General features: G+C 39.2%; 1 protein-coding gene across 1 annotated transcript in view; it reads right to left on the bottom strand.

Moving 5' to 3' along the window:
• The window catches only part of ebf1b (EBF transcription factor 1b), a 232292-nt gene that overhangs the window by 95104 nt on the left and 123007 nt on the right, over positions 1 to 14181 (bottom strand). The window contains 1 exon segment of the mRNA XM_056446497.1: positions 10178 to 10259. Coding sequence (XP_056302472.1) covers positions 10178 to 10259 — 82 coding nt within the window.

Genomic DNA, 14181 nt, shown 5'->3' with positions numbered 1-14181 from the left:
CATTGTGGATATGTATCTCTGTCTGCATTTCGGCAGAGTATGAATTATGTAGCCAGAAAAAAACTATATACACTTGTATAAAAAAAAAACATATCACTTGTATTCTGAAAGACAGCACATGCTTTTAGTGCAGCGTTTTTACATCCAAGCGGAATCTCTTTTATAGAACCAGCGATTTTATTGAATCTGGTCAGTTCTTTAATAATGCCCTTGTTAGGTAGAGTAGTGTTAGTGGGAATTAAGCAGACATAAGTCATCTGACCAGAGATAACGTACACTTTAAATGTTAGAAGCTTGTAGAAAGTTTACAGTTCTTGAGTATGAAAATATGGCAAAGCAGCACAGTAATTTTGAGTGTAGCTTAATATGAGTGGATTTGTATATGAACGCATTTGACTATAACAACGCATGATGCTAGCAATGCTACTGGTGCTCTGAATGGTTTCCTGTTAACTATTAAATGGATTGTTAAAGGGGAATCTGAGTCAACAGTGCAATATTTAGTCACAAGAGGGCACTATTAGTCACAAGAAGGCACTATTGTTATGTATATAACCATAAGAGTATTTTCTACAGCTGCCCTCACATTTCTATGCAAATGTGTAATTCAGAAAAGGTACGTTGGCAAAGGGTTAACTAAGTGGTACTCATTCTGGCACAGTTGGGAGGGTAATGGGCCTGTTAATGGGACAAATATAAGTTTTCCCTTTGACTTCCACTTCTGCAGATCAACAATCATGACAACCATGACTGCCTACAGATTCTCTGTGCAATTTCTGCCAGATTTGCAACTGTGGGAGATAGGTGCGACGTAATCGTTTACAGAATTGGTCTGCTAAAAGCTGATTGTGTTCCATCTCCATTTGCTTAGAAACTCTGATTCAGGGTATATTACCTGCGGCAAGGTTGAGTTAATCCGCCCTATGAGTAATAAGTTGATTACTTCACAGAGAGCTGATTTTCGAGATCTTATCTCTCTTTTCCAACAGCCCCCAAAATGTGACATTCCAGAGGGGTTGAACTTAAAATTAATTTGGTGGCTGGCCAATTGCTCTTTGTAGGGAAGGACTGAAAGCAGTGAAATCTTCCTTTAGTGTTGTTGCCACCTCTGAAATTGGTTCCTTGATGAGAGATAATTTCGAATGGTTTGCCTCTACGTGAGATGATTCTTTGGAGTGCCATTAGAAAAATCTGTGTCCATCTGACAGTTAAATATAACCCTGCCATTGTTTCTCATGTCTGTGCCCAATCTTGTTGAGATAAGAGCCAAAACAATCAGAAAAGTAGAAATCTGGTTAAAACAAATGCAATATTGAAGGAGGGAGGTCCTCCGTTCTGGGAATGCTAGGGTGACCGCTCCACCGTTTACAACCTAAGCATGCTCTCTGGTGCTCCCAAATATCGTCTCGGCCTCTCAATATCCAGTACTTATGATATACCTCAGCAAACACTTTCTCTGCTCCAGGATGTATAAGGTTCCATCAAAGTCCTTTATAATAAGTCTGCTCAGGGGATGCTTACCATGCATTTGCACTGACTCCTATCATCATGAAGTGCTTCAAACGGCTTGACATGCAGCACATTAAGTATGTCCTGCCTCCCTCCTTGGACCCCTTTCAGTTTGCGTACCGGTCCAACCGTTCGACTGATGATGCCATCTCCACTGCACTCCACTGAGCACTCACACACCTGGACAAAAAAGACTCCTACATCCGAATACTGTTCATAGACTTCAGTTCAGCATTCAACACTATCATCTCCCAACAGCTCACTCAAAAACCGGTCCAGCTGGGGCTCAACACCTCTCTGTGTAACTGGCTGCTGGATTTTCTCACCAGAAGACCACAAGCAGTACGGGCCAACAGTAACACATCCAGCACCATCACTCTAAACACTGGGGGCCCTTAGGGATGTGGGCTGAGCCATATCCTCTTCACTTTGCTGACTCATGTTGTGCACCACCACACAACTCCAATCTTTTCATCAAGTTTGCGGATGACACGACTGTTGTGGGTCTCATCAACAAAAGCGATGAGGCAAACTACAGAAGTAAAGTGTGAGCCGTCTGGCCGAGTGGTGCAGAGACAACAATCTCTGAATGTAGAGAAGACGAAGGAGATTGTTGTTGACTTCAGGAAAGCACACACTTTGCATGCTCCTCTGACCATCAATGGTTCATCTGTGGAGCTATGAGCAGTACCAAGTTCCTGGGTGTACACATCACTAAGGATCTCTCCTGGACAAAAAAATACCACTGCACTGGCCAAAAAAATCACAGCAGTGTCTCTACTTCCTCCGCAAATTAAAAAGAGCAAGAGCACCTGCCCCAATCATGTACACCTTATACAGAGGCACTATTGAGAGCATCCTGACCAGCTGCATCACTGTGGGGTTTGGAGCCTGCAATGCATCCTGCGGGGAAACTCTTCAACACATAGTAAAAAGATCATTGGTGTCCCTCTCCCCTCCCTCCAGGACATTTACAGCACCCGTCTCACCCGAAAACACACACACACACACATACACACGCACACACACACACACACACACACACACACACACACACACACACACACACACACACACACACGCACGTATACATCTGCACAAGTCACTTTATGCAACTTTGGACTACCTCCCTATATATCATGACAATGTCACTTTATTATAATTATCATGTTTACAAGCCTTCTTGCACTATACACTGTTCTATATCTTCACAACTCTGGTTTTCACGCATTGCCATAATGTCATTGTATTGTTTACAAATATTTTTCTTAACATATATTTTTAGACTACATTTTATGTATATTTTTTGATTACATTTTATGTATAATTGTATTTGTTGTAAATTCTTTCTTTAAAACTCTACTTTTTGTATTAATATTACATGTTAGGCACCTAGGGTCTGAGAGCAACATAATTTCTAATATGTCCTGTACATGTGGTTGAATTGACAATAAAGCTGACTTTGACTTTGACTTAGGGTCAAGAAATATGGGGTGAATGGTAAATTCGCCAAGATGCTCTGTCCGCCTAAGTCGACCACCAACCCTGATTAGCTGCATAGTGCTGTCATACTCTGGAGAAAGTTATAGGAGAAGACTGGTCATTGGTGGCAGTTTACCAGACTAAAGATGAACCATCTCAACAGGAAAACTTTGAGTTTGTGCTTGATGAAGTAGGGTTAGTTGGAATTATTTATAAGCTTTTGCTGTTAGCACATCAGGGGTAGCATACCCATGCAAGACTTCCTTACAAGACTCAAACTTATTGCAATTAAGCAAGGTCGAGTGGAGCACAAGATTTGTAAGTCCACAGAATATGAGTTGTTTTAGCTCAACATCTTCAGAAATTAGTTGTGGGAGAGGCCTCTTAGGCCACTGATCTGGGGATAGGATAAGGAATGATGGCCTTGACTCCATCTGCTTTGCTTATCTAGCTCAGCCAAAGTCTTGTCTCTTGTGATATCATCCTCGAGACTAGACTTGCAATCTAGTGACATCAGTCCTTGGAATCTGTTAACTCCTGTATCTTGGCTATTCTTGTTCCAACAAACACCTTTAATTGGCAAGAGTCAGTTTGAATCTATGTCAGCACTGTCCTGGAATCTGACCAGAGTGTGAGCTGACTTATAGGAACACTGACTTTAGTAATTTGGCCAGTTGCGCTCCTGTCAAAGCAGCACATAACTCAAGCCAAGGTATGGACTGCTGTTTCTTTGGCAAAACTCTGGAACGGGCAGTGTTTTTAGGTATGCCACTGAGCCATAAACTCATTCTGAAGAATCATAGAAAATATGTATGCTTCTTATATGGATATTCTAACTCTGAAGTGAAATAACATCTGGAAATAGAGATGTGCTGAATATCTGGTAACTCTTGCTCCCATCCTTGCCAGGTGTGGAGCAGCTCATTGGGAAGCTGAGGATCATCCCAGTCACTTTTCTTGCCCCAGAGATGCTCAACTAAGACTTTAGCTCTCATGGTAAAAGGGTGTACCCCAGTGGGTCATACTGGCTGACTAGAAATTTTAAGATATGGTGCGTAATAGGAGTAAAGCATGTAATGGGACGATACTTGTATGACAGTCTGTTAGATGTAAAGTTCCAGTATAGTTCAAGTGTGGATCCTTGTGGATCTGTTTGCTCTTGGGCTAGCCACAAAACCAGGGTACTTGACTTGACTTTGCATCAGACTGGATAGCGTCTAGTACTTGAGGGAAAGTGGCCCACTGTCTTGGCTGATCTTGGTTTAGGTCCATTTAAAGGAATCTTAGCAGTGGGCGGTCGCAAATGATGGACATACCTCTAATGGCTCATACCTCTAATGTTGCTGCTCAATGCAACAATGTCTTTACAGAATCTCAAGAGGACAGACATCAGGAAAGGACCCAGTGTGGGACCAGGAAAAAGCCACTGGTTGAGAATTTTCCCTCTATTTTGGAATGAATGGTTGAATACGTCTCTGTTCTTCCCATTATGATGTGTCATGATGTGGAATATACAACTACTCCTTGGTTTGAGCCAATTGATTGGGAGATATCACATGTGCATTTCCAGCCTCCTTTAGTTTGTTCATCTCTAACTGGTAGGCTGTGGCTTAGGTGAAATCTCTGGCTAGTCAGTTCTTGATTCCTCTGAGACAAGGCAAAGCGGTATCTGGTGAGCTGCAAGATGTTCATATTTTCCACTCACAATAATGTTGTGGCATATCTGGTACTGTATCGCCATCTATCTCAACTCAAATAGACTTGGACTCAAGCAGTGAAAGATCCTTTTGATCTTGCTTTGAATGACTAATGAGTTTCTCACTATGATATAGGAGCTAGTTGCCACAATTTCTATACTTGTCTATATAGGTCAGAATGTAAGTGTAGAGTGGCTGTGAAGAGACACTGCTGGCTAAGAAGGTTGTTATTGGTCTTGTTTGTGAGCCCCTGTAGAGTCCAACCCCAATCCCAGCGCCATTGGCTGTCAAAGCATTACAAATCATGAAGGAAGTCTTAGGTTGTGACACTGGTAACACTGTGAAAGTTACTGAAGCTGAGTGTGGAGGTCTTGTCTGACAGTATGAAGAACCAGTTCTCAGGTCTGTCAGTCAATCTAAGCTGCTACGCTGCTGAATTCAGGAGGATGGTGCATTCAGATCCATCATCCAAAAGGGCATTGGTCTCTAAGCAATGACTGCCATTCCTCAGGAAACTTTACAAATCTTCAGCTAAACTCGTCTGTCAGTGGGCTGATCTAGATACAGTATTTCTGTGGTTGTGTTTACTAAACAACTTTCTGAACTGCTGACTTTAGGTGTCTCAGGTAACTTAACAAAGGATTGAACATGGAAGATGTACAAATGGCGGCGATTATAACTCTTGCAGGGTGTCTTAAGATTACACTGTGTGCAAGAGAAAATCTAAAACACCCATTCAGGTAGTGGTATTGAGCACCACAATGTGGGCAGAACATTTTATTATCTCTGGACTTTGGGTCAGGAAATTTATCTGGAATGTCACTACAGTCTTTCTCTTTACCAAGGAAGATATTTGTAGCCTTAGTTGGCTGTCTTGTGTCTCTAAGATTGTGTCCCCCATTATGGTCGGACATTGGCTTACTTGTTGGAGAAAAGAATCTGGTGCTGTCCTCTTGAACTTGGAGCTCAAACTCTAACCACGCAGAAAGATCCAACTAGAAAGACTTGAAAATCCACTGGGGGTAAACAAATCGTCTAAAACTTATTTGCAGATCATGTGGAAGCTTACCCAACAGTCAATATACATGGGAAGCGAACACTAACACCATGTATCCTTTATTGCCCAGTTGTTGAAGCATATGCACAAAAATGGACTTTCAGTGCAAACATCCAGAATGCTCTAATCTATACTTGTTCATCTCATGATAGACATTTGACATGATAGACATTTGTCATAGACATTTGTTCATGAGCTCAGCTATCCTCTAAAGCGCCAACTGATAGGGGCTGTCTATATTGTTGGTTAAGTGCCCCTATAGTCTCTGAAAAGTGATATAATGAGTTGCAGTAAGAATCTTCAATTAACAAAGCTTCCTCTAATTTCACGTTATCAACAAGAATTTGATATACTTGAATCTCAATGTAGTGTCCTATGGCAGAATATTCTCTAGAGTTATATGCAGCTGTGAGAACTCCCTTGGATCTGGCTTCACAAAGTTTGCAATGGTTGGAGCTGGCCCTACTTTTACCTTTGTCAACTCTGTCATAGAGTTGAAAGTACTGATACTGTGAGGGTTGGGAAGGCGTTGGAAGTTATATGTTCTCCGACTGCTAAAGCCTCTGTTCTAAGTCAAGTAGGCAACCTTATTTCTGCACTGTTGCTCAGTCTCTAAGGTAGCTTAGATCGAAGTAGAGGGTTTAGTAGTAACTGGTAAAGTGTGGATGCATGGTCGAGGAACAGGGGAAAGTGCACTCCATGGATGATGACTGGACTGTTCATTCACTGCAAGTAGGCTCAACGTGTTCCAAAGCTTCATTCTTTATTTAAGCTTCCTTATCTGCTCATAAGAATGATGTCACAGTTCCTTAGTCTCTCTCTGCAACAGCTGGAACCAGAATGTCTGATGACATCTCAGGATTATTCGGCGCATGTGATCACTGTTGTTCATGCTCTTTACTAGGACATAGCAGTCTTTTCTACAGCCCTTATTATTAACAAATAGGGACACATTACAGACTATTACTTTTAATGCTGAGGCTAACAACGGTGTAATGGGTACATAGTATTTAATCATTTATTCACCCGATTTTCACCCATTAGAAAGAATTAAATCTAGAAGCAGAAGTAATACTTTTGAGTCCTACCTTAGCTCCTTCTGCAAGGAGAACATCTTCAATCAAAGTATTTACTTCTGGAACACACCTAAAACCATTCCGTTGGGTGAAAGGCGATGCTCCCCTCTGAGGGGTAGATGCCATCCTGCCACAAGCACACAAAACATGCACTAAATAAACAAACAAAAAACAATGCAAACAAACAAAAAATAAATAAATGACCCTACTCCAAAAAGTGCATTCAAAAAAGTGTGAGAAAAGGAAGAGGAGAAATAAGTACTTTTTAACTTTTAAAACCCTTTTTAATATAAACCATTTCCCAAAACAAATCCCTTCTCAAAACAACTAAACAAAAACAACAACAACAACAACAATAATAATAATAATAATAATAATAATAATAATAATAATTCTTTATCAAAATTGTATCCTCCAAGATCTTAGATATACAGACAATATACATTTTTTTTGCAATGTTTATAATCTTATTGCTGCAATATTTGATTAAATGTGTATTGCGTATTGGCCTCCCTCTGCAACAGAAAGATAGTGCACCCCAGGATGAAGCCAATGATGGTGTTTGCAAAAGAAATCAACAAATGCCCTTTGAACCTTCACAGCTAGTTCTTTATGAGGATGTTGTCTTTGTGGATCCATTCAGGCCAAAGAAAGAGTTTTGTTGATAAACTTGTGTGGTCAGTGGTTGGGCAGGTTCTTTCACCCATCTACTTCATTTGCATGTTTTTTATAGCCATCTCCACCTTTAGTCACTGCCCCCTCCTAAACATATTATAGTCAGGACAACTCTGTCTCAAATCAGACTAATATTCAGACTTGTGTTAGACTTGCAGACTTTTTAGATGCTGTTTGACTGCAGAACTTGACCAACAAGTCTCAATAAAGAATTCTGCTCGTAACAAGTCTCCTGGACTGGATTCTCATTTTTCAACACTAGGCACCCCCCTCTGTATGAAAGCTGTGGGAAAATCCACACAATAACCTGGTCAAACACACTTTCTCAGTTCTTTTTTATGTACTCATCTGTTCCAAAATAAATACCAAGAACTTTTAGGCCATGCTTTTCCTATTTACACTGTTTTGATAAATGAGGAAGATCTGTACTAGGCCAGTGTCCCATCAATAAAGAGTTATATTTTCCCCAATTTATACATGCAGAGGTAGCTTTCTAAAACAATGCTCAAACACGAAACTAAATTCTCAACATCATTTGAATTCCTAATGATCAGAGTTTCATCAACTGCATATGCTAGAAGATTTACTTGGGAAATTTTAGTGCAACCAGGAACTCCAATACTATGTAGCATTTTTCTATAATTGAAATAGCATAGTGTAAACCTGACAGAGGACATCCTTGCCTCATTCCTCTCATTACTGACTGATTTACTTTTATCATGCTGTAAATATTGCTGTACAACAGTCTAATATAGGACACAAAAATTATGACCAAATCTAAAAATAATAAGAGTGAATAAATAAGAGTGATCCACTCTATCGAAGGCTTTTTCATGGTCCAATAAGAGAAGTTCAATGCTCAAATGATGTTTTGTTTGTTTGCCATTATAATAATGTCTCTAACCAAAATAAGATTGTCTAATATTGTTTATATCCAATCAGGTTAAAACACCTTCATGTACAATGCAGTCAATGACATTATGTTACAGTATAATAGTTGTTGATTTGTGATTCTAAGTAGAGCAGCCTAGGAACTTATTGCGAGTGTTGAAGCTGGTTTCTGCTTATGAAACTGCAAACTATCTTCAGTAAACTTTATTTATTTGAATCTCTGACTCCGGCTCTTCTTCATCTGACAGATTGGTCATTCTTTGGGTTCAAACTGTAAAAAATCCCTACAATTTGTTGTAACTTTGGATGTAATTGATTTTGTTTTGTATTTAGATAATCTTTATATTAAATTTCTAACCAGTTGTATTTGCTCTTGGTACATTTCTTGGTAACACTTTATTTTAATGGTCCATTTAAGTATTACTAGACTGTCTGCTTAATATCTGTTGATACTGCTCCTTCAACGGACATTTAACTGACTATAAGAAACTTGGTTTTGGTAATTCGTCCCAATTAGTTGATTTACTGGAGTGAAGCAGTAGGAAATCAAAGCAAACTTGAATGTTATTTGGACCTAAAAAGAGATTATACAACAGCAACATATCTAAGTACAGTAAAGAACAGTAAATTAAGAACAACAATTACGATATACAAACTGAGTAACAGACAGAACTGGCAACCCAGAGAGAAAGCATCTGCTCACACTGTGCCCAAGCAGAGGTGGAGACAGAGCAACACTTCCTCACCCACTGCACAACAGCACAACTGCACAACAGCACAGCACATTAGAGAAACTTTCTACCCTAAATTCCAGCTCATTTACCCTGAATTCACTAAGTTAGACCATAAAACACAACTTTAATATGTATTAGTTAAAAAAGCTGATTGTATCTTTCTAGCGGCACAATACATTGATGCCTGTCACCCAAAGAGAGAGGAGATCAATAAAATCATCAGTGATAAACTTGCAGACACCACACACGCAGGCACAGATGAGTGTGCACATACTCACACACACACACACACACACACACACACAGATAATTCTAAATTGTTATAAATTAATTAAAAATGCTGATTGATAAATATACTGTTAATTATAATGTATTATTATTGTTTTATCCTAAAATGTTGATTGTGGGGGTGACGCGGTGGCACAGTATAGTGCTGTCACCTCACAGCAAGAAGGTCGGTGGTTTAAGCCATGGCTGGGTCAGTTTCTAATTTTGTTAAAAATTTTGTTGCATGTTCTCCCCGTGTTTGCGTGGGTTTCCTCCGGGTACTCCAGTTTCCCCCACAGTCCAAAGAGATGGAGGTGAATTAGGTAGGTTAAATTGTCCGTAATATAGTGTGAATGAGTGTGGAGGGATGTTTCCCAGAGATGGGTTGCAGCTGGAAGGGCATCCGCTGCGTAAAACATATGCTGGAAAAGTTTGCAGTTCATTCCGCTGGGGCAACCCCAGATTAATAAAGGGACTTAGCCGAAAAGAAAATGAATGAATGAATGATTGTTAAATATACCGTTAATTATAGTTTTTTTCTTCACTACAACTATGTTATTTGTTTTCATATGTTCAGTTTAAAGCAAACTTCACAAATGCATCACAAATAAATATGTAACATTTGTCATGCCAATATAACAAGTTTGATTTTGAATTTTAATTTGAGAGAGAGAGAGAGAGAGAGAGAGAGAGGTAGAGAGAGAGAGAGGGAGAGAGAAAGCGAAATAACAAGACAAACACAGGCCAATATACCTTAAAAAAGAACATTTTAGAATATAAATAGTTTACCTGAAAGCGGCGCATGTCTCGTGGATTTCCTGCATTCTTCAGACAGTTCTGATTGCATTTCAGGAAAAACTTGAGGAAAAACCTGCAAAAGAACCATAATGTTTGTTGTTATTGTTGTTGTTGTTGTTGTTTTATTTTTTTACTCTTAGGAAAAGTATAACTTTGCTTTAGATCAGGGATTCTCAACTAGTGGGCCTCAGCGATCCTGCAGGTGGACTGTTAGCATAAAATGAACTCTCAGACGGCGCAATAGCCTAGTGGTTAGCGCGTTGACATATGGTGCAGTAGCATGTCAGGGCGTCCCGAGTTCAAATCCTGACTCGAGGACATTTCCCTACACCCCACTCTCTCTCCAACTTCGCTTCCTGTCTAAATACTGTCCTATCCAAAAAAGGCCAAAAATAAATCTTAAAAAAAAAGAACTCTCAATATTATACTATAATTTTTTGGATTTCATCATTGGATTTCATCATTAATATGCTATATTAAAATGATGGAAGTAGTGCAATTTCCCTTTCTCATTGATTACTTCAAACTCAGTGCAAAAACAGCCTCATGATTGTGTTTGCAAAGTCCTGTAAGTGTTTTATAACGGACTCACGCCCATACAGGTGGATCTAGCGAGGCTCAATGGTGTTTTTGCTATAGACTGTAAAATAAACCTGCATATGAGACTCTGGCTCACTGTTCCTGTCAGCGATCTCCTAATAATATCCTGCTGGAAACTCAGATCGCCATCAGATCGATGTTTTCAACAGATTTAGTGTGTTTTACTGTATTTTACATTTGTCTGTATATTTTTGAATAGTAGATATTTAATAATAGATATTCAGTCAATCCAGTTTAAAGCAGAAGCTGGTCTTTTGCAATCTCCCTGTTGATCTGTGGCTCTCTTTGAATCTGTGTATATCTGTGCAGATGGTTCGAGCCCTGGCTGCTGGGTCAGTTGGCATTTATGTGTGGAGTTTGTATGTTCTCCCCATGTTCATATTGTCATGTGCTCCAGTTTCCTCCATAGTCCAAAGACATGCACTATAGGTGAATTGAAAAAATGAAATTGCTCGCAGTGTATGTGTGTGAAATAGTGTGTATGGGTGTTTCCCAGTGTTGGGTTGCAGCTGAATGGGCATTTGCTGCGTAAAACATATGCTGGATTAGTCTGCTATGGCGACCTCAGGGACTAAGCCGAAAAGAAAATTCATATATATATATATATATATATATATATATATATAGCATTTCATAAAATTTTAGAGAAAATATCAGACAGGTGAGCCTTCAAAAATTTATTGGAGAAAGAAGTGGGCCCTGAAGTGAAAAAGGTTGAGAACACCTGAGTGAGAACCCCTGAGTGACATTTTGAGTCGAGTAACGAGAAAAGACCAGAAGCCACTTGCTTTCCTTTTCCAAACATGACTAATCAAAGTGCTACACTTATTCACACACTCCTCAAATGTGGAAACACTAATTTCTTAACTGATCACTAACCAATCACTGCTTTACTGTAGTTTAGGCCTATAAATACGTCAAAGGTAACAGGACATCAGGCTGTTCTGGTCCAAAAAAAAAAAAAAACTGTTACCCTCTTTACAATTTGTTGTTTTCTACCTACTGCATATTCACCTTTTCTAAATCCTAAATTCTACATTCCTTTTAAAAAGAATAGAGAAATTCTTCTCAATCTGGTGCTGGAATGTGTACGGCCAACCATTTGGCAAATGCATGACGCTTCGGCTGACAATCAACGGTTTTCACTCTGAGACCCCACACACACAATTGTGTTCTTTATTGTATTCTAAAGAACATACTTTTGCTAATGCTTTACATCTGATTTATTTATTTATTTATTTACATTTTTACACACAGTACTGTATGTTTATGGTTCTGTTGTATGCTATTGTATGTATTGTATTACCTAATGAATATTTTCTGTTTCTACTTGTCATTGGTGTTTACAGTGTACCTGTTCCCTCTCTTAGCATATTACTGTCACTGTAGAACATTGTATTGAATTGTAGATATAAGCCTTTAAAGAGCTGCAATGCCACGCCAGCAGGGGGAGCCCCTGCCCAATTACTGACTCAGCTCCACTCCCTCTGCAGTCACTTCCTGTTTGTGCTGTATTTCAGCAAGAGCTCAGGCCAGGCTTCCTTGCAAAGTATTGCCAGTTCACCTGCATTACCAAGCATTGTTCCAAGAGATTTTCATGACTGCCTGTCTGTATATGACCCTGCCTGCCTTGATCAAGTACGTTATCTGTCTTTGCCCTCTTGCTCTGTTTTGGACTGCTTATTGTTGCCTTGAACTTTTGCCTGCCTTCTCACCACGTCTTCTGGATTTGCCCTTGTGTTTGTTGATCTGTTTTGGACTGACTGTTGTTATGCTGAACCTTAGCCTGCACTCTCACTACGTCGTCTGGATTTGCCCTTGTTTGTTATTAGATTGGACTGCTTACATGTTGCCGACTCTCTGCCTGTTTATTCGTTGATGTCTCTGCCTAATCCCTTTAATAAACTTCTGCTCATGGAATCTAATACTGTCTCAGACCCCTCGTTACAAGAGCAAAGAGCTTTAGATTTAGAACAGCAGTGTTGCTTTTCCAAAAGAGTTATATTATGAAAGAAGTGTTTGCCATTTGATGCAAATGTAATGTAATGTGTAATGTAAAAGTTTTGGCACAATGGCCACACCCCCCATGTGTGGCGTCCCTATGCGCAGCATATACTGAAATTTGCTTCTTCTTGTCTTTTGGGCTGGGTCAGACCAGAACACTTTGTCAACATTACACGCAATATCGTCCCTCCTAAAGCAATAGGGGAGAACATGATTCCTCATCTACAGTATATCACCACATGCTAAATCCATGGATTGCAGCAGATTTACTATGGTGTAGGGTTGTCTATCATACACTTTCCATCTCCATGAGGAGAAAAACTCCTCAATCGGTTTCAGGAAAGGGGAGTATTGAGGGAGGTACAAGTTCATAAACTGCCCATTACACTCATCCTCTCACATAGTTTCTTCTATCCATGCTTAGACACTCTACTTCCCACCTTCAACAACCTGTTTGCTCTCTGACTTGGCTTATATTGGTTGTGTCACGTCATTTGAAAAACATGACGTCAGTTTTGATTGGTTGTGTTTAATTAGTGAAATATTTTCTCTATTTGAATTTGATTGTTCCTATGTGTGTTTAGCAGTATTGGATGAAAATGTGTTTAGAGTCTAAAAAAGAAGTCTTGTGTTTTACCATGTGATATGGTTTAAGGTATTGACAACAAAAGGCACAATTAGCTAAATAAGGTCAGGCAACTGAGAACTTTGTTCTGCCAATGGGTTTTAGTGTTTTAGTAATTGAGAAAAACTGTAATCAGTATGCAGTGCAGAATACAGTATGTTCATGTACTTTATAGCAATAGCTCAATATCTAGAAAAAAATCAAACCTAGATTATACCATTGTTAATAAATTAGAGGCGTTTAGGTAAGTGTTTAGAATCAAGAACAGCAGTGTGTACATGAAGCAAACAGATCTATATTGAATGAAGCTTGTGTGTTTTTCATTTTGCAAGAAAACTGATGTTTTCTGCTGTTTGTGTGTGTGGATGTGTAAACTAATGTGTAGTGTTCTGACAAAATTAACCTTAGTGTTAAAATTGTGCTATAGTAATAAAAAAAAAGTGTCTTCATTTGAGCAGTGTGTGACCTGGTGAATAAGTATATGGAAAAGGAAAGAAACTAGTTTCCTGTTAGATGTTTGTGTTTTAGATAGAGAATTGTGTAGTGTTTTGAAAAAGGTGTTCATGGCTGAGAAATGGCTTATGGTTTTGGAGATTTGGAGGATAATTTTGCATTTTGAGTGAGAAGTTTCAGAAATCTTGTGGCTTGAAAAGATTTTGTGTGTAAGCAGTTAAAATAAAAGTGTAATAAAAATAGCTAAATGTTGCTGTTATTTCCTGTTATCCAGGAACATTTCTGTGAACAAGATTCATTTCCTAGCGTGAAT

Source organism: Danio aesculapii, chromosome 21 (assembly GCF_903798145.1).
Source record: "Danio aesculapii chromosome 21, fDanAes4.1, whole genome shotgun sequence".
NCBI lineage: Eukaryota > Metazoa > Chordata > Actinopteri > Cypriniformes > Danionidae > Danio > Danio aesculapii.
This window is presented reverse-complemented; position numbering and strand designations above follow the sequence as displayed.